General features: G+C 46.1%; 1 protein-coding gene across 1 annotated transcript in view; it reads left to right on the top strand.

The window, feature by feature from the left end:
- JPH2 (junctophilin 2) overlaps window positions 1–25,546 on the top strand; it is a 118,178-nt gene that overhangs the window by 69,403 nt on the left and 23,229 nt on the right. The window contains 1 exon segment of the mRNA XM_015424228.1: window positions 6,630–6,748. Coding sequence (XP_015279714.1) covers window positions 6,630–6,748 — 119 coding nt within the window.

Below are 25,546 nucleotides of genomic sequence, written 5' to 3' on the forward strand. Positions count from 1 at the left end.
TTATGCCAGCTTGCAAGCATCTCCTGTGCCCTTCTGTGATCCATATGCCATACTAGCCCAAGCCTGGCGCAGCCCTTTCCCATCACTACCTTCTCAGTGCTGCAACCCTGAGTCTGCTAACAGTCCCATTCATCCTTTCCTAGTGTGTAGTTATTCTCTGGGGGAAAGGATAGGATTCAGCCATCCCTTCCCCTGCAGTCCGGCAATGAGAATAACAGCGCTGGACCAGCTCCTATGCAACTTGATGTGATTGGTGTGCCCAACATCTGGAGCTCTGGGTTGTATGTGATAAGAGCTCAGGCAGAGCTCAGGCAGAGATGTCACAGTTCACCTGAAAGACGTGCAGGTTGGTTTTTCAGTTTATTTCAGTTCTTCAGTTTCCAAAGATTACACTAAGCTATTTATAAAACTGTGCTCACTGGGGAGATAGTTCCAGAATGAGACTAGGAGAACAGCCCTAGCAGCAACTTGACATATGTATGTCCTAATATGCCAGCAGCTTTCTGGATTGCGCCCATTCTTATTGACTTCCCATTTAGAGAATGAGAGTGAGTTTGGAACCCTTTTTGCTTTCTCTTCATTCATCTACCTCTGCTGTATCCAGGGGTCATTTCGTAGAAAAAGAGGTGCAGGATCTCATTAGCACAACTCATTAGCATAACTGATTTGCATATGCCACACCCCCTGACATCCCTGGAAGTGTGTCAGAAGGCAATACCCACCACTCAGGCTCCACTGGACTGTTTTGGATTGCTAGCTATTGGGGGAGGGGACGTGCAGATCTGTCCTCACAGAGGAGGGAGAGCTTGTACCTGAATAAAACTTGGTCTTAAAGGTGCCACTGGACTGTTTTGGACTGGGGGGAGCTCTGCAACTTACCTGGCTGCTTCTTGCTCTGACGTGAGGGCTGCTGGGAGCAGGGGGTGGGGCTTGTTGCATGTGCCCACCCCCTGGGCTCTTTACTGCCGGAGCTCCGCTCCTGTGCGCTCCTGCAGGAAATGACCCCTGGCTGTATCCCCAAAGTCAAGTTTAAGCTTAGTAGCATTGAAGAAGGAAAAGGAAAGTATGAGGTTATGCCTTCTGAAGTATAAAGGAGAATAAAGACTGAATGCTCTTTGGATTTTGTTCATTCCTCATTAAATATATCTTCTTGGATCCTGAACCACATTCCCAAACATTAGTATGGTCAGGATCTATATGCAGTTGGCAGGTTCCCTATATGCACATTCCCCAAATGGCTTCTCCTTGCCTAGCAACCCATTTCCTCACTAGCTCCACCTCCTTCTTCTCCCTCCCCTCTCCCTGTGAGCTATCCCTGTGCGGCTCCTTCTCCACAGTCCATTCCAAACCTCACAACATGTTCCCAATGCGGCTTGCTGTCCAGGGCCCTCAGAGAGCTGTGCTATAATCCACCCCCACCCCCACCCCTTGATGTGCTTTGTCAATTTGCGCATTGGTTACATAAAGGGGAGGGGAATGCAAATGGATTGAAAGCGCTGAAAACTTTAATGAACTACACCCGCTTCAATTCTGGCATTAATTTTAGAAATTGTACTAGTTAACCTGAAGTAAGGAGTAGTGGAATGTGGCACAGAGAGAGATTCCACAACAATAAAAGGAACAGAATGGGAGAAACCTACTCCTGTCTCATGGCTGATGAGAAGAACATTGCACACAGCAACTCCAAGCAGGATGCTTAAAATATATGTACTAATCATTCAGTCTGTTTTGAAATTAATTATTTAAGTGGCAATGGGATTAGAATGCAAGATTTTGGTGTCCTGGTAGAGGCTGAATATTTAGGCTAATTATGCTAAAGAGCAGTACCTTATCTAAATAGCAGTGTTTGATCTAGTGCTAATTAACTGAGAGCTCTCATGTGTTGAGTTGTTGATCCTTTTGCGGTTTCCCTGTAAAATTTTCCAAGCGTAGTGGCGATTTCTTTGCTGCATAATGGAAAAAACCAGGGTTTCTGATAGCGGAAAAATTCAAAAGATTATTGGTGATCTGAGAAAGACAACTGGGGTAACAGAAGACGCTGTGGTAATAGAGAGGGGCTCTGTCAACAGGTAACTCTAAGCTTGTATTGAGTATTTATCTCAAGATTACAAAATACTGAGGGAGCACTCCTCAGTAGGTCTACTCTGGCCCAATTTATTCCATAGGCTTACTCCTAGGAAAGCAGTGAATCACAGTTCAGTCCTAAGCATGTACACTCAGAGGTCAACCCCACTGAGTTAATATTTTGCATATGCATATTTTTTCCAAGTGTTAAGATCTTTCTTAACTCAGCAGAAACCCTGTTTGCATTACAGTGAGTGCATGTACATCCTGCACGTCCATCTGTTTGTGCGAAAGAGCAAACATGCATTCACTTTACAAGTGAAACCGGGAACTGGTACCTGGGTAAATGTGAGGTTTAAATCACACACTTAGCTGTACAAGCATTGAATGTAACATGAAAATTACTCAGCCCAATTGTAAAGAAAAATGAAGTATATACTGTATACAGATTGTACATAGGTGCACTGCAACTTGTGGACAGAGTTTAGGAGCATGAGATGGTTTTCTTGCATTTACTACAACAAAGATGTTAGGATGCAGGTATCAAAGGAAGGCACCCTAACCTTTGAATTCTCATCAGCCTGAATAAGTCAGCAGGCTGCTCTCAAGAAACATGGCATCCAGTTCTTCATTTGAATTTGGAGCCTGCATCCTTCTTTGCCCCAATTGCTCCTAGTCTGTTAGCAACTCTGGTTTCTCATGCTGTGGCTGCTGTTCTCAGTGCAAGTGAGCTCTTTGGGAGAACCAAAGCTTATGCCTCCTTGTAAGCCGCCCTGAGCTCGCGTAGCGGGGAGGGCGGGGTATAAATTGAACTTATAAATAAATATAAATTAAACCTACCCTATAACAGCAGTAGAATGAGGTGGTAGATTCTGAGATGGCAAAGTGCATCACATCAATTCAGGGTGCAGGTGGGGAAGGTAGAGTTGAATGATCCCCCATTTAAAATAAACTTCACTGTAGGGTAATGGTTAGAGTGTTGGGCTAGGATCTGGGAGGCCCAGGCTTCACTCCTCTCTTTGCCATGGAAGCTTGTTTGGACCAATCGCTCTCGGCCTAACCTACCTCACAAGTAGAGTTGCCGACTCCAAGTTGGAGATTCCTGGGAATTTGGAGGTAGAGCTTCAGAGGAGGAGGAGGAGGATACTGGATTAATACCCCGCCCTTCACTACCCAAAGGAGAGAGTGGCTTACAATCTCCTTTCCCTTCCCCACAACAGACACCCTGGGAGGTAGGTGGGGCTGAGAGAGCTCTTTTGAGAACTGCCTTTGAGAGAACAGCTGTAAAAGAACTTACGACTGACCCAAGGTCACACCAGCAGCTACATGTGGAGGAGTGGGGAATCCAACCCGGTTATCCAAATTAGAGTCTGCGCTCCTAACCACTTCACCAAACTCTTTGGTGTAGTGGTTAAGAGCAGTGCTCTAATCTGGAGAACCAGGCTTGATTTCCTGTTCCTTCACATGAAGCCAGCTGGGTGGACTTGGGCTAGTCACAGCTCTTTCAGAGCTCTCTCAGCCCATAAAAAAGTCTAGCTTGCCACTAGCACAATGCTAAGAGCTAGAATTTGCAGCTGCCAGACAATCCTAGGATCTCCTGGTTATTCTACACTCAGTGCCATACGATAACTATTAATTATTCAGAAGAGAAGAGATTGGATTTATACCCTGCCCTTCACTCGGAGTCTCAGAATGGGTTACAATACAGTTTGGTGTAGTGGTTAAGTGCGCAGACTCTAACCTGGGAGAACTGGGTTTGATTCCCCACTCCTCCAATTGCACCTGCTGATGTGACCTTGGGTCAGTCACAAGCTCTGGCACAGCTGTCCTTGAAAAAGAGCAGTTTCTGTCAGAGCTCTCTCAGCCCTACCTACCTCACAGGGTGTCTGTTGTGGGGAGGGGAAGGGAAAGGAGTTTGTAAGCCGCTCTGAGACTCCTTCGGGTAGTGAAGGGCGGGGTATAAATCCAATCTCCTCCTCCTCCTCCTCCTCTTCTTCTTCTTCTTCTTCTTCTTCTTCTTCTTCTTCTTCTTCTTCTTCTTCTTCTTCTTCTTCTTCTTCTTCTTCTTCTTCTTCTTGTGAGGCAGGTGGGGCTGAGAGAGCTCTGACAGAACTGCTCTTGAGAGAACAGCTCTGACAGAACTATGGCTTGCCCAAGGTCATCCAGCAGCTGCAAGTGGAGGAGTGGGGAATCAAACCTGGTTCTCCCAGATTAGAGTCCACACACTTAACCACTACACCAAATTTCACTACACAAGCTTCAAGGTGTAGACTGTTTTTCTGCCTTGTACTGTGTAATGTATCCATCTCAGACCGCGTGCGTGGCCATTTCACCACGGGGTCATGCGAAGCGGCCGAGCTTCGCTCTCAGTAACAATGGGACAAGCGGATCCTAGCCGGCACCTGTCGGCAGGCTAGGCTCACGGCCGTGAGCCTATGGAACTCTCGGCCACTGTAAATAGCCACTTGTGTGTGGGTGTGTTTTGGGTGCGGGGTTGTTGCACATATAAACCAGCCTGCGAGCTGGTTACTTTGTCTTGTTCCTGATCAAATAAAGTACGCTAAGCTGAAATCACTCGTCCGTCTGCGTACTTTTCATACTGCACATCCTGAATGCTTTGGATCCCACACACCTCTTCAGACACAAGGAGACAGCAATACGCCACTGGGCCTCCCTCACATGGCGGTGGAATTAATCACACTGATTATACACTACCAAAAAAGGACAAGCGTTCTCTGTTTACAGCTTCTTAGGGGCCTTCTGTGAGATGTCAGGACTTCAGAGTGGAGATTTCTACTTCCTCAGCTGAGCGACTCCACATTTCAGGAATGGGAAAACTTTTAACCATGACACAAGCCCTTGAAAGCATCCCTCTTCCCCCAGGCCTGTCCTCAAAGGGTAGCAATAATTCTCTATTACCTAAGAGGATGAAACTGAAACGTGCTCTTCATACAAAGGAAGCTGCTATGTGAGTTAAGAGACACAGTGTCCTCTCCTTTATCTAACAGTATTGCTGGGCCCAGAGAGTGCCGTTGGGTATCCGCTTCAAGGGACTAATGTGAGATTCTTAAAATGTTTCATTGGCATGTAAAGACTTAACTGCTTGTGAAGGTTGTGTTGGAAAATGGCACTGTTCATTCTAACGGCCCTGTAGACTCTAAAGCTTTCTGAAAGCCTTTTCAGATGATCAGTCCAAAATACTAGAAAGTGTATTATTGTTATTTATTTGGTGCATAACAGCCAAATATCTCCACACAAGTTAACACTTTTGATATGGAAGTACAATGTGGTGTCGTGGTTAGAGCACTAAACTTTGAACAAGGAGACCCAGGTTCAAATCTTCCCTCTTCCATAAAAATCAGCTTGGGCCATTCCTATTTATATGTATGCTGCCCTGAGCTTCTTGTAGGAAGGGGAGGATACCAAGGTGATAGATGGATTCTTGGTTTTCTCAGGACTCAAACTGCAGTATGTTTTCATTGGGAAAAGGCGATTCTTCCTCCAGCAAGAATATTGCGAATGCAAAGAAAACTTCAGATCCGTGCAAAAAATAGTACTTAGGGAAAGTACACTATTGGTAAAAAGGGCACATCAAAAAATTGCATAACAGTCATACTTACATGATGTTGTAACAGCCAACACGGGAAAGAGCTGAGTTTGTCCAGTCACCACGATTTGCTGCTAGGATTGGTGTTTTTCTAGGTCAAGGCTCCCCAGCTTTTATGAGCCTGCAAGCACCTTTGGAATTCTGAGACAGCAGTGTGGCTGCAGCAGAAGTTGGAACCAGCCACACCATGGCTGCCACAGCTTACCTTCAGTTACGCACTAAAGATACTCGTGCTGTGGTGGCAACTGCTGTCAAAGCAAAGATTCTAAAAATCTGAACAGCCCATCAAATCTCCAATGGCCAATTAGAAGACCTGCTGGGCAGAATCCCCACCTGACCTCACCCTCTTTCTGAACATACTTGGTGGGTACCCAGAAAGGTGTTGGTGGGCGCCATGGTGCCTGTGGGCACCACATAGCCCCCCCCCCCGTTCTAGGTGAATGTTCACATGGACAGATGATACCTGTGCCTCAACCAAAGGATGTGGTAGTTTTTCAAGAAGCCTGCTGTCTGTATACCCCATTTCGTATGTGGCATGCTAGTATAGGCCATTAAGATGCAAAACCATCAGGTGCTTTCAAAATAGGCCCAATAAGTATTGTGGGTATCATTGACCACCATAAAAGAGGCTTATCTCCAAAACTCAACCAGTACGTACCAGTGTTCCTTCTAAGCTGAGTTAGTGTGAGCTAGCTCTCAGTTTTTTTAGCCTCTGGCTCACACATTTTTGTCTTCGCTCAGGAAGGATGGCTCCAGAGCAAACTAATTTCTGCTGTAGCCAAATTGCTCGCTCACAACTTTAATGCCAGTAGCTCACAAAGTAGGATTTTTGCTCACAAGACTCCACAGTTTAGAGGGAGCATCTTTATGAGTTTTGGAATAAATGGCTTTTAAAAAAAAAAGATGTCTTTGTAGCATCTGGAAAACACTCAATCCCATGACGGTTTTCTCTCTACAGAACTGCCCATGCCAAAGCCAAGTCCGAAGGTGCTGAGCAAGCAGCACTAGCAGCTAACAACGAATCCACATTAGCCAGGTCGATGGCCAGAGAACTATCTCCAGATTTCTACCAGCCAGGTAAGAAATGGGCTATTTTCAGCCTGATAATCAGTTACAGGACCTGGATCCAGACCGGCTTTTTCACTCCGTCTTACATGTTTTCCTTCCTTACTATAGCCTCTGAGCCAAACTAGATATTATGGCATCCCTGGGTTTGACACCAGTGCCATTATACAGATGAATTCAGCCATTTAAAATGCTGCAAGGGCTCGATGCTGACTGAGCCCATGGTGCAGCAGGACTAGGTGATCTTGCCCACCCCCTATGTCTTTCCAAGTGCTGAAACAGCTATTGGGGGGGGGGAGGCTGTTGTTTCAGCACTTGCAAAGGGATGTGAGAGAGGGAACAAGGTCTCACGTGGCTTTTGTCTATGCAGCCCCATAATCCCCAGCATAAACTTTTGGCATCAAAGGGGACCTCCCTGCTCTTTTCTTCAGCAAGGGAAAACAGCGTTGGTTTCAACCCAATAAATACAGTCATAGAAACTGAGTGAAACTGAAGGGCCGGGCTGCTTTCTGGGGATGTACAGAATGCTTTTCAGCAACAGTTTCCTACATTCCCAGGTATGTGATCCCTCCTGTTCCCAACTAAGGATCCAGAACCTTAAAAGAAACTATCAGCTGTCTCTAACTCATCCATTAACATCAGGTTCCCTGGTTATCAAAGGCAGCCAAAAAGACAATATTTGTGTGAGGTTTTTTTAAAAAAACAAATAAAAACAAAACAACAACTTAGTATTAGGAGACCAATAACTTGACTGACAAAACATGTTGGAGGTGGGCAGAGAGTGAAGGAATAGATTGATATTCAAAAAGTAAATATAAAGAAAAGGCAAATCAAACATTTACATAGCACTAAAAATGGTAGAATGTAGAACACATAGAAATGGCAGTGTCTCTAGGCAGGATGTTCCCTCTAAGCTGTTGAGTCTTGTGAGCAAAAATTTTACTTTGTGAGCTCCTGGCATTAAACGTTGTGAGCGAGCCATTTGGCTACTGCATAAATTAGTCTGCTCTGGAGCCATCCTGCCTGAGCTAAGGCAAAAATGTGTGAGCCAGAGGCTAAAAAACTGTGAGCTAGCTCACACTAACTCAACTTAGTTCTCAAATCATGGCTTAAACCACGTGGATGAAGCAGAAAATCCTCTATTTGGGCTGTCTGCCTAAAGATCTCCCAAAAAAATCCAAAGACCTTTTGCCCAAACTAAGGCTTCTCCAGCTTTTTTTAAAAATGTAACTTGAATCCAGGGTAACACTTAAAAGGCACAAGGATTCCCACCCACGAAGTGTTACTTTCTTGCCTGTCTCTCCCATGATAGCCTGAAATACCTCCCAAATCCTGTTCCTGAGGGGCAAAGGATCCCCTAGGAACAGGATTTCAGGGGATATTTTGGGCTGCTGCAGGAACAAGGAGGCAGAAAAGCTGCTTTCAGTGGGCAGAAATCATTGTGTCTGCGAAATGCTAGTCTGGATTCAAGCTACATTTTTAAATAAAAGTATATATCTTTCCAATAATAACTGAGTTTTTCTTCTAGCTAGAGATGGTAAGATGTCCTCTTTTTCAGAGGACGGTCCTTTTTTTCAAGGGGTGTCCTCTGAAATGTCCAGCTTCTGTCCAGTAAAACCAGCTGAAGTTGTTATTTTTTTCTTATTGAAGCAGCTTTTTGTAAACATTTGAGTAACAGGCTATCATTCAAAGAGCTGAGCTTTGCCAGTTGCTCTAGACAGGGCTGGCACTACATATATATTTGCATCTATGAATGTAAATTAGCCTATGCAATCTGCAAATCCCCCCCCCCCCGTTTACCCCCCCCCCCGTTTCTTTAATCTAAAACATTCTTCTCCTGCCTTGTGCCCTTGGACTCAAGGCAAAGTTTGAGGGCTCTTGTCATCCTTCATCCTCTTCAGTCACCTGTATATGGTCACCATCCTCCCCACTCAGCCACCATCTTGCCTTTACCTTATTTGCCCAAGTAGCAGAAATATGCATTTGCTTTGTACAGTGAACAAATAGGAGAGAAGAAGAGAAGACGAGAGAAAGGGATTCATTAGAGTGCAAAGAGAGGGAGCCAGTCCACAACTCCTTAAACTCTACAGGATATTAGAAGGTTTTGCCAGTTCTGAAGCTTTTTGTATGTACCTTGTTTGTCAAATTGGAGGCTGTTGAGAAGCTTAGCGGGGGGAGGGGGGGGGGGGGGGGTCGTTTCTGTAATGGTTCCGGGTTAGGAAGCTGAGGCATGACTAGTCTCGGGGATCAGCAGAGGCAAATGGGGCAGGAAGACTGAAAACTTCCCAGAGTCTCCTGCACTATTGAAAGGGACTTTGGGATATGTTCTCACCACTCAGGGATGAGAGATCTTGAAGATAAAGCATTCTGCTTCCTACCTGGAGAGCCTTTTGCTATCACAGGGGACTACAAAAAAGCATATACTCACTTGGTATGAAGCCCAACTGGTCAGTTTATTTTTTTTTATTTATAGTCTGCCTTTCTTGCTGAGATTTGAGGAAGGTCACACAACTTAAAACACTAACCCTGTAATAACAACAATATAATACATGTGCAGTCAAACTGGATTGCAAAACTAGATGACAGTGTAATATACAATGCCAATAAGCAATGCAATGAAAGCTACCTAAATTTTTCTGAAACATTAAAACTACAACCCTATTCACTTTATAAAAACGCCTTTAGGAATAGAAGAATGCAGATTTTCCTGGAGCCTGGAGAGGGTGGGGTTTGGGTAGGGGAGAGACATAGGTCTCCCCCTAAAGTCAACATGGGGATTCCAGTTGGTGCGCAATGCCGCAACTTGGTTATTATCAGGAGCTAGGTGGAGCATGCATATGACTCCTATTCTGCAGTCAGTTCTTGGCCACCCTGCAAATGGGCAAAATGAACAACTGCCCATACATACCCATTCTCTGTTGTGGCCCCCACCTTACAGGATGGCCTGCCCAATGAGGTCAGGAAGGCTCCCACTCTGCGGGCTTTTTGCAAACTATGCGAAACTGAATTATTCTGGAAGGGTTGGTTGGTTTGTTTGTTTACACCGGAACTGTAAGGAAACTTCAGAAAGATGTTTTAGTAAAGGGCTAAGGACTGTATCCTATACTACTATGTACTATCTCTTACTGTAAGTATGCTCCTACTAGGTAATTTCTGCATCATTTAATGTGCCGTGTTTAAATGCTTATGCTTTGTTTCAGTTTTGTATCATGTTTCTGCTTGTTTTCGAATTTCTGCAACCTGAGCCCTATTGCATTGTTTATTGCCTCTCCCATCTGTTGATCCTATTGACTTACCCTGGGTAATCCTTCTTGAGTCTCAGTGAGAAAGGTGGACTATAAATAACACAAATATATAAATAAATGTAGGAATAACAGTACTGGCCTTCTTTACAGGACTGTTGTAAGATATTGTGAAAACCGAAAGTACTGTATAAATGTTAAGCGTTGTTAATACCCACTCAATCCCGGTGCCTGGTTGACCTTTAATGGTAGCATTACACCTTTAGGTAACCATAGCCTGAAATGAACTAGCTATGAAAGAAGACAATGAAAAAGTATCAAACCAACACAAACCCAAGCGCACATGCACACAGACATGCCAAGGGATTTGAGGAAATGTCTGTGCAGATTTCTTTTATTAAATCCGTATCACTCTGGCAGACATCCTTTTGCAAAGCGCTTCCCGGGCAATCAAAATGTCTCTGCTTTGTTGTTGCTGACTTTACTCCAGGAAGCGTCACAACATCACTGGGATGTTGGGCAGCCAGTGTGTGACACTTACAGTTAACAATAGCTGGGAGGTCATGTGATCTTGGCAGGAGAGTATCAGTTGCCATTCAAGTCTTCACAATTGCCCGGTGCATGCCAGGCTATGTTTAGTCTACAAAAGACAGGAAAATGAAATTTCCAATGTACCTGCCCCCCTAAGCCTCTAAATATTTGAACTGTTTCATTTTCATATATTCTGATTTTATAGCATCACTCAAGATGGCTTTGCTCTTGTGGCCTGGAACATTAGACAGGCATAAAAGCCGCGTGGGAAAGACCCATACAGTTTGCTCAGTCAATGTAGCTGTGATATTTATACACACATGCGCTAGCAACATGGGGATTAGGCCATATTCTGCTCTCTGTGCATGTATGAATAGGACCTTTGATGCTCACAGATAGTTACTGGATGTATGTTTACATATCAAAATGTTATATAGGGACTGAAATGTTTCCTTGATATATCTTAGAGATTCCAGTTGCATTCAGTAGGGTTGCCAAATGGGCCCGGGGGAGGGGAATCCCCCGCTTTGGAGGCCCGATTTCCGTGGCGGCGGAATCGGGCCCCGGGGGGAACTCCGCCCCCGAAGCTGCGTCACCAGAGGTGACGCAGCCACGTTGCTCACGTTGGGGGCGTGGCCCAGATCGTCGTGGGGGGGAAACCATATGGTTTCCCCCCTGACGATCTGGGCCACGCCCCCAATGTGAGCACGTAGCACGTCACTTCCTGTGATGTGCTGCCGGTGCACGCTCGCTTTGCGCGCACACACACACATCCGGCAAGAGCTCCTGGAGCCCGGCGAGGCTCCCCCGCTCCAAGGGGTGAGTACATTTGGCAACCCTAGCGTTCAGGGAGGTTCTCAGGAAGGTGAATCTCTATGTCCTTTCTTCACATGTAGCCATTTGCCTGACCCTTTTAAAAAGACAATTTTCAAGTGCAGAACATTATATCAAAAGCAGCCTTTGCAGCGATAATGATAATAGAATTCATTGTTTAGGAAGAATAAGAAGCGTTGCTGAATTGGCAGGGATGGTGATGTATACCAAACCGCAGGCTGTGGAAGGTCAGTAGTTCAGCAGTTAGAGACCCGGGTGCCGCATGATGGAGTGAGCTCCCATCTCTAGTTCCAGCTCCTGCCAACCTAGCAGTTCGAAAGCAAGAAATTCCAAGTAGATAAATAGGTACCACTTCGGTGGGAAGGTAACAGTGTTCCGTGCGCCTTGGTGTTTAGTCATGCCGGCCACATGACCACGGAAACGTCTTCGGACAGCGCTGGCTCTTCGGCTTTGAAACGGAGATGAGCACCGCAACCCTAGAGTCGGATTCGACTGGCTTTCGAGCAAGGGAACCTTTACCTTTACCTTGGAGCAGTTTAACATAAACAACCCTTCTGGGCCTTTCTACAAGTAAAACCAAAAACAATTCCTCTGCCTTGTGTTTTAAGGAGAGAGTCCATAAAGGATTGAAAAATCCCTGGTGCCACTGAGACCCCGAACTGGAGCCGGTGGACCCGGAACGCCCCCTTATGAGTGGTAATTGTCTGGGCTTCCGCTGTGGCGGCGTCCACCGGCAGCTGCTGGTAGGCCTGGGCCAAGTCCAGCTTTCCGAATATGCGGGCCCCCGCAAGTGCTGCCAGCACGTGGCTGACCACCGGTACAGGATACGCGTGGTCTTGCAGTGCTTTGTTCAGGATGCACTTGTAGTCCGCGCAGATCCTGACGTCCCCATTAGGCTTAACAGGGGTGACAATGGGGGTTTCCCAACGGGCAGACGCCACCGGTTCCAGCACCCCTTGGGCCAACAACCGGTCCAGTTCCGCCTCGATCTTCGGCCTCATCGTGAGGGGTGGATGCCGGGCCTTGATCCGGATGGGGCGGACCGTAGGATCCAAGTCCAAGGAGATGGGTTGTCCGGTGAACTTGCCGAAGGAGCCGTCGAAAACCTGCGGGAACTCGTTGCAAACGTCCATGAAGTCTACCCGCTGCAATTGGTGGAGCCCCCCGATGGTCAAGCCCAGTGGCTTGAACCAGGACATCCCCAGGAGGCTGGAAAGCCGGCCGCCCACCACTAGAATGTCCAGAGGACCTCTGAAGTCCTGGAATTCCACCATGAACTTGCCCCAGCCTTGCACAACCACTGGATTCTTATTGAAATCCTGTAACTTAAAGTGTGGTTTGCGCAGAGGGGGGCCCCCCTTAGGACACACCTTCCGTAGTGTCTCCTCCGAGATAATTGTAAACTCGGAGCCAGTATCGATCTCCATGCTACAGGGGGACCCCTCTATCCGGACCGAAACGTGGACTTTGTTTCGGCCGTTGCAGGGCAGGTCACCTACCTGGGGCTGGGGCTGGTGGTCGACGGCGTGAAGGTCGAGGGAGTGCAGGTCCATGGTGTGGATCGGCTCCCTCTGGTGGGAGGACTTCCTGGGCTGCTGACGGCGGCTGCGGCAGACCTTTGCGATGTGGCCCTGCTTGTTGCAGGACCAGCAGACGGCGTCCTGGAAACAGCAGGTCCGGCGCTCATGCGGCTCTCCGCAGCTGGCGCAGGGAGGTGCTGGGTCGTATGATCTCGGGGTTCGGGGCCCTCTCGAGTGGGGCGGTTGCGCTGCTTGACGGTGGACTTGCAGTACCTCGTCCTCCTCTGAGTCGACCGACTCCACAATGGTTTGAGTGCGATGGACCTGGTGTCCGCTGCGGCCTTGATGCGCTTTTTCGAAGGCCGCCGCATCCTGTAGTGCCTGGGCCAGTGTGAGGTCGTTCTGTCTGATCAAACGCCTCCTCAATTTTGCTTCTCGAAGGCCCACCAGGAACTGATTAAGCAGCGTGTCTTCCAGGCTGGGGAAAGCACACTGCGTGGCGGCCCGTCGGAGGCTTGCCAGGAACTCGGCAGCTCTCTCCTCTGGGCCTTGGACTTTTGTGAAAAAGTCCATTCGTTCCGCAAACTTGGTGGGCTTCGGAGCAAGGTGAGCAGTGAGGGTCACGATGAGGTCATCAAAACTCTCCTCTTCTACTTCCCTGGGGGATATTAGGTCCTGCAGAAGGAGCAGGGTATCCATCCCACAAAGGCGTATGAGATGTGCCCTCTTCATACCTGCGTCGGTGACCCATAAGCATGTGAGATAGTTCTTTAGGATCATCACCCACGTTGTCCATCGCTCAGGATGTGCCAGGTCAAAGTGAGCAATGCCCTCGTGAGAGGTCGCTGCTGAGGCGGCGGCGGCCAAAGTCGATGCAGAGGATGAAGTGGAGGAGGATGACAAGGATGAAGTGGAGGAGGTGAGGGCGGGCTCCGACATCTTTGCGCGTGCGCTTGTCTGCTGTTACGCTTGGCGAGGCGCGGTGAGGCGAGGCGAGGCGAGCGGAGCTTCCCGGTGGTGGGACGAGCGAGGCTGGCGAGGCGCGGTGAGGGCGCCGAGGCGAGGCGAAGCAGGAAGCCGCGGGGCGAGGCGAGGAGGCGAGAGAAGCAGGCGGAGCTTGCCGAGACGATGCGGAGCGAGGCGCAGCTAGGCAAGGAGCGCGGCGTGGCTAGGCGAGGCGTTGATGGTGAGGCGAGGCCGGGGAGGCGAGCAGAGCGATGCGCGATGCGGTTGAGCGGTGATCCAAACGAGCGGCGGCTGCTGCGGTCTCGATCGGGCTCGGTGCGTGCTTGATCTCCTCCGGGTCTTGTTCAGGAAGGGTAGAATCCCACCTTCGTCGCCAGTGAAAAGTACTGAGAGCGTAGAGTGATTTCAGCAAGAGTACTTTATTATAGCAGGAACAAGACAAGGAACGCCGGCTCGCAGGCCGGCTTATATGTGCTGTAAAACTCACCACCAAAACACACCCCCTATTCCCTACTGGCTATTTACAGAAGCCGAGAGTCCCATAGGCTCTCGGCAGCAGACCTGGCCCTCTGATAGGTGCGGACTAGGATCCGTTGGGCTATTGTTCTCAAGGAACGAAGCTACAGGCTTTTGCACGACCGCATGGCCCCACGGTCGCGCACGTGGTTAAGGCGAGTACATTACAGTTTTAGAAGCTTCCAGTACTTTTCTTTAATTCTTTCCAGGCTTCCAGCTTTCTTTAAGAGTTAAAATACACAGACAGAAAAATCATGTTTTTGCCATGTAAGAAACCTTCTTCTAGACATGTAAGCTTTCATGGCATGGAATCCTCCATTTGTGACTGCTCGGGAAAAGTGGAGATCCTGCTGCTGCATGAACATACCACCTTGAAAAATGGTGACTAGAACTGAATAGAAGACTTACTGAGTAGTTTCACGCACACTGTGGTAGTAATAGGGTTGTCAGGAGCCCATCTGCAGGACTTTTCCAGCAACACTGCAGCTCCACTTCTGGCTGCATATCCAGAAATGATGTCACTTTATCGCAACATGCTCTATGATTAATCTAAAACTCTATGGTAAAAACCATAGAGGTTTGGGTGAATTCTAGAGCATCCCACAACATGGTGACATCACTTCTGGTTAAGCAGCCAGAAGTGACGTTGTTGGATGCCGTTAGGATAATTTCTGCCCTCTCTGGTTTCCCAGCTAGCAACCTTATTACCCTATTACCACTGCAGTGTGCATGAAACTACTCACTAAATCTTTTGTTCAATTCTAGTGCTCATGGGAAGGCAGTTCCAGTGGTGGTTCCCCTATCAGCTGTGGGCAAATGGCAGCCCTAGGTGGTAAGCTACCACTATCTTAGATGGTAGACAGTTGACCATATTCCACCTGGACCCCTTCAAAATCTGTGGCTAAATGGCAACATCTTTGCTGAGACACTCTGGTTTAGTTTATTTATTTATTTTTGTATTTATACCCCGCCCTCCCCGCGAACGGGCTCAGGGCGGCTTACAAGAGGGCAAAAAAAAGTTCCTTCTTACACCACTGTGGAACCCAGACTGTTCAAGCTGCCAAGAAGCTTTGCTTCCTTGAGCTCTTGCTCAGATGTATCTTCTACTGGAGAGCCATGGTTTATGAGAAGATCCTATTTCCTTAGGAAATGAGAGGCTCTCATAAAAATCAAGGGAGCCTGTTATTTTATTTTATTTATTTTATTGCATTTATACCCCGCCCTCCCCGCGAACGGGCTCAGGAAATGTAGCCTTAGTAGTACAATATCCTGACTTATGTGTGTGTGTGTACATTTGTGTGAGGAAGACGTTGTCAGAGCTGAGAGGCCAGAGACCACGACTGGTCAGTCTGCTCAGTGCTATTTTGAGGAGTCTGAACAACTGGCAAAATAGCTTCCAAATAGTCTAGTTGCAGCCAGGAATAAATGGCCCTGAATGGGTCTTTTTATGATTGACAGGAGCCTGCAGGCAGGGCAGGCTGGCTAAAATAAATTCCATGGCTGTACTCTTCCTTGGCCCCTTAGGTATAGAATTGTATAGAACCAATAGCAACATCTAAGCCATAGCTTTCATTTATCACAGTGAGCAAGTGGGCTTGCATCTATGTCCTGCATATCTTTATGCAAGTATTGAGTTCAACACTTCCAATTCACATGCATAAGATCCCAATCCTAGGGTTGCTTCACAAATTGCAGAAATAATAGGTGTGCATTGTATGCACATGCTGTGTTCTCTGTAGCAGATCAGATTCATCCTTGTGTGTCCCCCCCCTTTTTTTTTTGGGTGACACACACTGTGGGGATCTGCTGCAGGGAATCACAACTGGCCTGGAGTCACTGTGGTTCATTCATGTAGGGCTTCCAACTGGCTTAATAAAAACAGGCTAGCCTGCTCCCGTCCCTTTAGGCAGAAGTTTGACATGCAACAGGGTGACGCTTCTCATGGCAAGGAGTTAAATATTATCACCTTCTAATTGCTGCAGATCAAACTACTGATAAAGGGACAGCTGAGGAACCTCGATGGGTACACAGCTGGGCAGTCCATAAATGCTTGCGGTGTGTACCTCGTCCAAAGAAAAGAGGAAAATGTAGCTTTGACAAGGCTCCTGCAAAGGTTGTTGCATGAACACCCAATACAAGGCGTGTATTTGCTATTTTGCAAAATGTTTGACGTTTTCTTTATAGGCTAGGCACAGAATTTCATTTGGGAGGAAAAGAAACACAGCAGTCTCTTGGCCCAGAAGAAAGGCCAAGCTACGTATAATGCAGAGTATCCAGATGTGGTCCCTAAAAACTAATGCTGTGGGTCAGGGCTGCAGCATTGAACAAGGGCTGGGTTAATCTCCCCTGCAGCATTTCCCCAATTGAAATATTCCCCTCCCCTCAGCTGCTTTAAGCCCCAAGAGGGAAAAGGGACAGTACAGGAGATGTTTACAATTTAGGTAAGTGGTGCAGAGAGAAGATACACCTCCAGCACCTGCAAACTTGATCCATATCCCCTTCCTGAGAATTAGTTGATACAATCCGCAGAATGAATCATTAAGCTTTGTGTACACTGCACCGTGGGTGTAGATGGCACACTGCATGCTTGAAATCTCCCTACAGAAAAAAAGTTCTTTTCACATAGAAACCTAAAGTTCTGTTTGAGACACAAGCACAGCAGATGCTTCTAAATTAAAGCCTGTCCCGTTCACATAGAAAGGGTGGATGAGATGTGTGGTCTTATTGAAGAACAAAGGGGGGGCACAGATGGGCTCCCTTGTGATAGCAGAACCCAGCTGAGAGAAAAGTGAAATTGTGGATAGGGTTGCTTCAACACCCATTGGGTTGAGCTCATGTCCTGTTTGCCAGTCATGAACCAATTTTTCAAGGGACTGTTTGTCTGCTTGTCAACCTATACATGACTGTTCACTCAGGTTGCTTCTCCCTATTGTTTCCTAATAGCACAGTACAGTGCAATTGGATTTTTGTGTATGCATGTTGTCAGAATCTAAGTTCTACTCCCCCCTTCCCCATTGCTACTGCTCCCGTTGGCAGGCAGTTATTTTAATAGACAGTTAAATCAGTCACAAACAAATCATATAAATTAATCACAAATAGATGTGGTTTCGTAAAGAAATCCTACCATTTGGTAGCAGACCTGTTTGGATTAGCAGCATTTTTGTACACGTGCAGGGTTTTTTGTGGGCGGGGGGGAGGGCATGCAAACCTGTTCATCAGGCACTGAAGTTGTTTGGTGCTGAACTGAACAATCCCAGTGGTCATCACAGTCCAACAAGGTAAATTCGAATGTCAAACATATTGAGCAAGTTTTAAGTATTCAGAACATTACTCAGCTCTAATCTGACTCTGCAAAGAGCGGCATCCAAATTTATACTGTTCCAAACTGAACTATGTACAAACTGAACTATATTCATGAGGTCTGATTGGACCTAAGTGGAGCTTTCTGATAGGATACTCTGTATGGCTTTAGGACCACTAGAAGGTCTTTATTACGCAGCCAGTCACAACAGAGGAAGCTAGGATACCTTAGCACAAACCATAACTAAACAGTTTAGGAATAACTCAGAACATAACAGCAAGAAATCTGTGTAATCATTAGCTAGGGCATGGGATGTGGGAAAGGAATGGTGGGTGAGAAGAGGGTCTAGCAACTTTTATCCATGTACCCCCCACACACACACCTTTATTCTTAAAACTGGAACATCTCCACTTCTGATATTTAATTGAGAGGACATAAATTTAAAAAAGCAAGTTTGCAGTAACCTGAACACATCATCAGAAAGTCTATGTTGAACTCTGATAACGATAGTTTTCATTATGTAGCACAGTTTATTTTCATGGGTGAGCTTTTAGATGTACAACTGTAGCCCATATCTGTAGTCCAAAGTGTTATTCCCAGGGGGAAAAATATATCATTTGGTTTTACCGATCACATTAATGGGCCCTCAACAGCCTCTCCCTGCACAGAGCAGTCTATGCCAGATATATCTGCCTGCCAGAAAAGATTCTTTTCAGATTCAGCAAAATCTTTCAGGATTACAAGCAGCAGTAGTTGTCACGTGGACGAAATTCACAGCCGCTAATGTACTTGATGAACACTGCCCTTTCTCATTCCTGGAATGTCTCGACAGGGATGGGGGAGACGGCTTATTGGTTTTCTTGAATTCATTCACTAGTTAAAATTATTCTTTGCTGATTACTCAGTAGAAGCAGATTGCTGTAGTTGTAAGTAATAGGAAACCAAGCCAATCCCATGGGCACAAAAGCGATGTGACTTTATCTGTTCCCTGATTGAATATGTCAGATTGGATTTGCTGCTTAGAGTTTAAAGTGTTTAGAATTCATTATTAACGGAATGAGATTTTTCCAAAATATCCCCTCAAAATGGACTTCTGCAGCCAGCAGCTGTTTTCTATAGCTCTCACAAAAAGGGGACTCAAACCCAGCACTAGATTGGTTGCACTTCTTGCAGTAAGGATAATTACAGGATTTTAAAAGTATATATTCAACTGTATGACAAAACAGCAGTTGAGTGACTCAGAGAATTGTGTACCAGTTCTAATATGTGTAATAATATCTGTAGTCTGGAGATCCACTGTAATTCCCAGAGATTTCCAGGCCCCACCAGGAGGTTGGCAACCTTTCAGAATGGTAGCTATGTAGCAAAATAAAACAGAAAAACAGGGGCACCTTAAAGACTAACAACACTTATTCCATCATCAGTTTCTTTAGATGTCTTTGAATAGAAATATTAATTTCTAAAAGCCCCTGCCTTCCCCTAGAATGTCTTCTGATATCATGCTGTGCTGTATTTCCTGTTGAGGCCAAGTGTTGGGCCCCATGGCCTTGGTTGCCATACCATAAACCCACATTCTTCACACCTCCACGCTGGGAAGAGACCAGATGGCCTCTCCCAAGCATGTCAGAAGCTCACGTAGGCGATGGAGGGGCTGGAGTTTGGGGGTCACCTGACTGCAGAGAGTGGTCTCCGGACCTAGCCTATCCCCCCTTCCCCCCAGTCAGTTTCATCTATTCGCATTCACATTGATGACTGATTTTCTGCTGGGGGGGGGGGTTGCGCATGCGCTGAAGCATTGCACTACTTCAGCAGCCTCAATGGGGCTACACAAGTCACATTAAAAGTACATTCTCTGCCTGTTACATTACAACTGGGGGGCATTGCTGGTGTATGTGTCTCATCCCTTATTGGTTGCCTCTTTTCCTGCATTTGGGTGATCTGTATGATTGGCTCCCCCCCCCCAAATTTTGAATTTTTTTACCTGACTTGTGTCTAGTACACAGCTCCAGTGACATACCTAGTGCATCTGACACCAGAAGCAGATAATTTTTAACACCCCCCCCCAATACAACAAAATTGTCTAGGTCAGGGTTCAAGTGGGGCTTATGCTTGAGTAAGCATGCATGGAGAGGGGTGCTTCCAGGGGGAGAAGTTCCATGAAAGCCCCCTTCACATTTTGCTCTGCTGAGCAATCAATTTCACATAGCTGATCTCCCAAGAGAAGCTATGCACTTATGCACACAAACACTCACCCCTCTGGATGGGTCTTTGGGCAAACAATATTCTTTCGTGCTTCCATGAGGGCCAAGGGCTCCAGGCTTCTGACATGATAGTCCCACTGAACACCTTGAAATTTGCTGCCACTAATGCATGCTTCACCCGATTTACTCCGAGGTTTTGTGATCCTGTTTTTTGAGGATTACAAAACCGCGGGGAAAATCGGGAGAAGCCGCGGGTCAAAATGCGGCCACGCAGCTTCGAGTGGGAAATTGACCAATAGAAGTGGGACAAAGGGAGGCACGACCGCGGCGCAGCTCTTGTGTGAAATCGGTCATGATATATTGGGCAGCAGAGAAAATCAATGGGTAATGATTGGCTGATGGTGTCAGGCCCCCCAATGGGCCTGTTTGTTTCAGCACAGTTGCCTTCCAGCACTGAAACGATTCAGTGTTGGCATGCAAACTGGGCGGGTTTGGGGTAGCAATCCATGGAGTGAGGAAAAAATGTTCAGATTCTGAGCAAGAGGCTATCTTGCAAATTCATTCTGCAATGGGGGGAACATACGGGAAAATTAGTTCAGGAAAGAATGGGGGGAAACAAGGAAAGATTGGAAGAGCATGGGGATGTTAACAAAGTTGTCTGGACACAAGACCCCCCCCCCAGTAACATTGGGGAAAGATAGAACATTAAGGCAATTTGGAAAACATCTGTGTTTCCAGTTCATAAGTAGCTTTGGGGGAGGGGGCAAGGGGGATGTGTCATGACCGTGTAGCTTTTGCACCAGGTTAAGATTTACTAGTATGTAAACAATAATGTAGCTAAGATGGCCCCTGTCCACTTCCCTCCCTCAGAGGCAAGAGGTTTCCTCCGTTTTTCTTCCCCTGTCTGACTGAGCTACCCTAGTAATGTGTTTTCTTCTTTTCTAAAAAACTCCTGCTGTCCTACCCAGTCACAGTATAATATTTTGGCTGTTCGCTCAGCCCAGGAACCTGAGGGAAGGATTGGGAGCCCCCTTTAACTTTAATGGCACTCAAGACGTTCTTATATTCCAAATTAACAGAATATTTTATTTAACATAGAGGGGAAAGGTCAGGTAAAATCAAGGGCTAAAATTTCTGAGGTAAAATCAGTACATGCACAGACTTTAGTACTTATATTTCAGGCTAATGAGAGTTTCTTAAGCTTTTCACAGTTACTTAAAATCTTTATGTTGAGAGGTTTTTGTTCCAGTGTTTCCCCCAAACATTTCAGTACACTTTCTTTGAATATTCTCTGACTCTTTTGGTTTCCAGGAGGCTGGTACACTCTGTCCAGTATCCAAACCCCTTCTCTTGAAACACCAGTTCTTGTCTTGAGTTTTTAAACTGACTCTTAAGGTCTCTAAAGGCAGTTTCTAACCACACCAGACCAGGGGTCTCTGCACTCTTCAGAGCTAACTCCCTGTTTAACTGGGTAGGGAATTTTCTTCTCTCTCTAGAAGATCTATCCCCTTTCCTTTGCCCGAATGGGAGTCTCTGTCTAACTACCCACTCATCCTTGCCAACTTTCTCCAGTTCTCCTCTCTGTGTTAAACTGCTCTCAGTCAGGGCTGAATTCTGAATGAATTTTCCTCCTCAGCATTCATGTTTAAAGCGTCTCTCTATTCAGCTGATGCTAACCAATCAGATTGCTTGGAGCAGCCTGTCACTTAAGGCTCTCTGTTTCTGTGAAGAATTAACCCTTCCCAGTCCTTTAGCTGTTTGTACAGCACTTCTAAGCTTTTAAAATGTAGTCTGTCACAGTAGCCCATGGCTGTGCTGCTAGGAGACAATGATACAACCCAGTCAAATAAGGACAGAATGAAACCTAAATCCAGAAGTCACCTTGTCAGGTCAACTTTTCCAGTGATTTCAACAGGATCAGGGTGCCCCAGGTGACCTTATTATGGGCAGTGCACAGAACTGGACAGCTCTCATTACACCAGCCCAAGCTTCTGCAGTATTTTTCTCAACCACCCCTTTCCTAGTGCCCTTAACATTCTTATACAGACATGTTGTCAAAGACTTATAGCTATTATTTGAGGCCCCAGGACTGCTCCTTATCTTGACACTGCTGGGAGACTGATTGGTTCTAATATAGGGAGTTCCATTCGACCAAGCAGCCTTATTATAATATCGCTATTTCTAATTCCCAATGTGGCTCTATATGTGGATACTTAAATCCAGAGATTGGGGCCATTGACAGACAAGACAGATCTACCTACAAACCTGAGAACACCCCCTGATTTGTAGAAAAATCTGAAATCTAGAAGAAAATACATTGGGGAGGCTAAATGCCCCCCCCCATGATAGAAATGGTGCCTGTAGCTTTAAGAAATGAATTCCATCAGTGCCCTTTGCTAAGCAACTACAGAAGTTCCCAAGATTCGTGCTGTAGCGTCATATAGGGTTCCCAACATTTCCTCAGCAAATGCCAGGAGATTGGGAGAGGCCATACCTGCCAGGGGAGGGTAGAGTTTGCAAAGGATGTGTCGTCACTTCTGAGTGATACTTTACCATAAAGACTGCAGAAATTCCTAGAATGCAATTATGTGAAAGTCACTTTTTCTCCTTTTTTCTCAGTTAGGGATAGTAAATTGGGGCTGGGGTCAGGTAATTTCTTGCCCTGGACAGGCAAATGGGAAGCCTAGCATCATACCAAGAACTGTTACTGAGGGTTTTGCTATGCAAATGGAGACTATTTCACTTATCAGTAGATCTTACTGAGTTCTAGGGAGCTAGAATTTAGGGCCTTCCCTTAACGCAGACACCAAGGCCACCAGGAAGGCCTTTTACTTTGTTTATTTATTTAGTTCATTTATCATCTGCCTTTCTTATTGGGACTCAAAGCCGAGTTTATAGACCTATAAAAAGAATGCAATAAAGACCAGTATAACACATACTATAAACAATGCAATGAAACTGGATTTCCACCATTAGAGGAGAATGAAGTGAAAACAGTCTAATATATTGTAAACATTACAGTAGCCAGTAAAACAGAAAAATAAAAGAACGCTGTGTTTTATTTTCTTCTGTTGTACTAGTTTTATGCTGAAGAACCTTTGGGCAAAGAAACTTCTTAATAAAAGGAAAGGAGGAGAAGGAAACTGACTTTTCCACAGAGAGTTAAAATTACAAGCATAGACTCAGTATAAAAAGTGCCTCCTTGGACTCTTCCTTTTTGCCACATTCCCGTTCCATTAATTTCTATTGCTTCCATGTAAGTGAATGGCTGCCCTTTATTCATATGCAGGGCAATATGCCAAATCAAACATGCCACCATTCCTCACAAGACAGTAGATGGCCAAGTTACCCCCGCAACTGCGCATACTGTGTCTTATGTGGCTCTGCAGCATGTAGGGCTTCTTTCCATCCCCACTAGACCTGCTATACAGATGATTATTCAGGGGTGCCAGGCCAGTCAGCAACCCCCAGAAGGAAATGGGGGAAGCGCGGCCTGATGCAACAGCATTGCATCTGTGTGCTTATGCCATTTCCATTGAATGTTGGACACCATAACATATTGCAAAAGCTCTATGATTTTACGATAATGTTTTTGCAAAATGCTAGAGTGCCTGCCGTGTCACTTCCGGCTTTCACTGGAAGTGACATAAGTTTGCCAGCATGATGCTGGCATGTGTCCCTCTCCCAGTTTCCTGAGGCTCTGGTGGGCGACAAGACAGGAGGCCTGGCATCCCATCCCTAAGTATATTCCTCATGTAATGGCTGATTGAAAGGGGCTTCTATCAGGCAAAAGGAAATTACATAGAGTTGCAAGGTCCCCTCATCGCTCTGGTGGGGGGGATTTGGGAGGCGTTCCAGGGATGGGCAGGGATGTCGTGTGACATCCCTGACGCAATGACACTCTGGTATTTGGGTGAAAATCTATAGGTTTGCCCTCAAACCATAGAGTTTGCCCAAATACCAGAGCATCCCTGCACAAGTATCACTTCCAGGTGATGTTGTCTCATTGGGGACAGTGGCGATGTCCCTGTTTAGGGGTGGGGTTTCCGTTGCCAGCCAGCTGGTTCACGATGGGGAGAAGCCCCTGAAACTGGGGGGGGGGGGTCCCCTGCCCACACCTGGGGACTGGCAAGCCTACATAGATATGTGGAAAGCATTGCTAGTGAAAGGACCAACTTAAGCCAAAGTATACAAAAGTCTGAGAGAGGCCTTTATTCATTTCTGAGGGAAAGGAAGAGAGATGAAATCTGAAATCGGGCCCACATTTGTAAGATGATAAGAACAGGCAAAAAATAATAAACAGACTTTTGGTACTCCAAATAACAGGTTATATAGTTATTTCAGCAATTCAGGTAACCTTATCTATCATAAGGTTGCCATCTCCAGCTTGGGAAATTCCTGGAGATTGGGGATGGAGGGTGGCTGGGGAGTGTAGACTTTGGGGAGGAGAGTGAGCTCAACAGGGATGTCACACCAGAGCATCCATCTTCTGAAGCTGCTTTTGGTGTAGTGTAGTGGTGTAGTGGTTAAGTGCGCGGACTCTAATCTGGGAGAACCGGGTTTGATTCCCCACTCCTCCACTTGCACCTGCTGATGTGACCTTGGGTCAGTCACAAGCTCTGGCACAGCTGTCCTTGAAAAAGAGCAGTTTGTGTCAGAGTTCTCTCAGCCCCACCCACCTCACAGGGTGTCTGTTGTGGGGAGGGGAAGGGAAAGGAGTTTGTCAGCCGCTCTGAGACTCCAAGTGAAGGGCGGGGTATAAATCCAATCTCTTCTTCTTCTTCTTCTTCTTCTTCTTCTTCTCCTTCTCCTGCTTCTTCTTCTTCTTCTTCTTCTTCTTCTTCTTCTTCTTCTTCTTCTTCTTCTTCTTCTTCTTCTTCTTCTTTTTCCTCCAAGGGAGCTGACCTCTGGAAATAGGTTATAATTCCAAACAAACTCCAAGTTCCTCCTGAAGGCTAGTAACCCTATTAATTTATTATTTTTTATTATTTTATTTATTATTTATTTAATTCATTTATACCCTGCCTTTCTCCCCAGTGGTGACCCAAAGAAATCTACATGTTTCTCCTCTCCTCCATTTTATCCTCACAACAATCCTGTGAGGTAGTTTAAGCTGAGAGGGTGTGCCTGACCCAAGATCAGCCAGTGAAGATTTGAACCTGGGTGTCTTAGATCTTAGTCCAATAGCTATCCCACACTGGCTTTCACACATATGTGGTGAGGCAAACAGAAACACATTGGGGAAGAGTGATTTATCCTCCCCGCCATTAAGATATATTCTCTTATTTCTAAGATGGAAGTTTCTATTTTCTTATCTGAATCAGACTTACAGCAATCCGATAGTCTTTGACCATTTTCAATTCATAAATGTGGCGTTATGACTGGGAAAGTGATTTGCTCAAGGCAAAAGTTTTCCCCCCACTTCTACAGATCAAGTTAGAAATCCACATTTGTCAGAATGTGCATTCAGTCTTAAAATGGATTATTATATCGTCCCAATGACAGAAGTTATGAACTGGAACATAAAGAGCATCAGCTGCAAAAGTTCCATTAGCTCACTGGTGCTGGGCAAAGATCGAACACCTGTGTTTTCTGTGGAAATTCTAGGCTTTAATAAACCAGCCCTGTATCTTTGTCTTTTCACCGCTCATTTGTTTGTCCTTTATGTCTTCTAATTTTGCCAAAATGTCACATACGTT

The sequence above is a fragment of the Gekko japonicus genome, unplaced genomic scaffold, assembly GCF_001447785.1.
Source record: "Gekko japonicus isolate JY-2015 unplaced genomic scaffold, Gekko_japonicus_V1.1 scaffold1486, whole genome shotgun sequence".
Lineage (NCBI taxonomy): Eukaryota > Metazoa > Chordata > Lepidosauria > Squamata > Gekkonidae > Gekko > Gekko japonicus.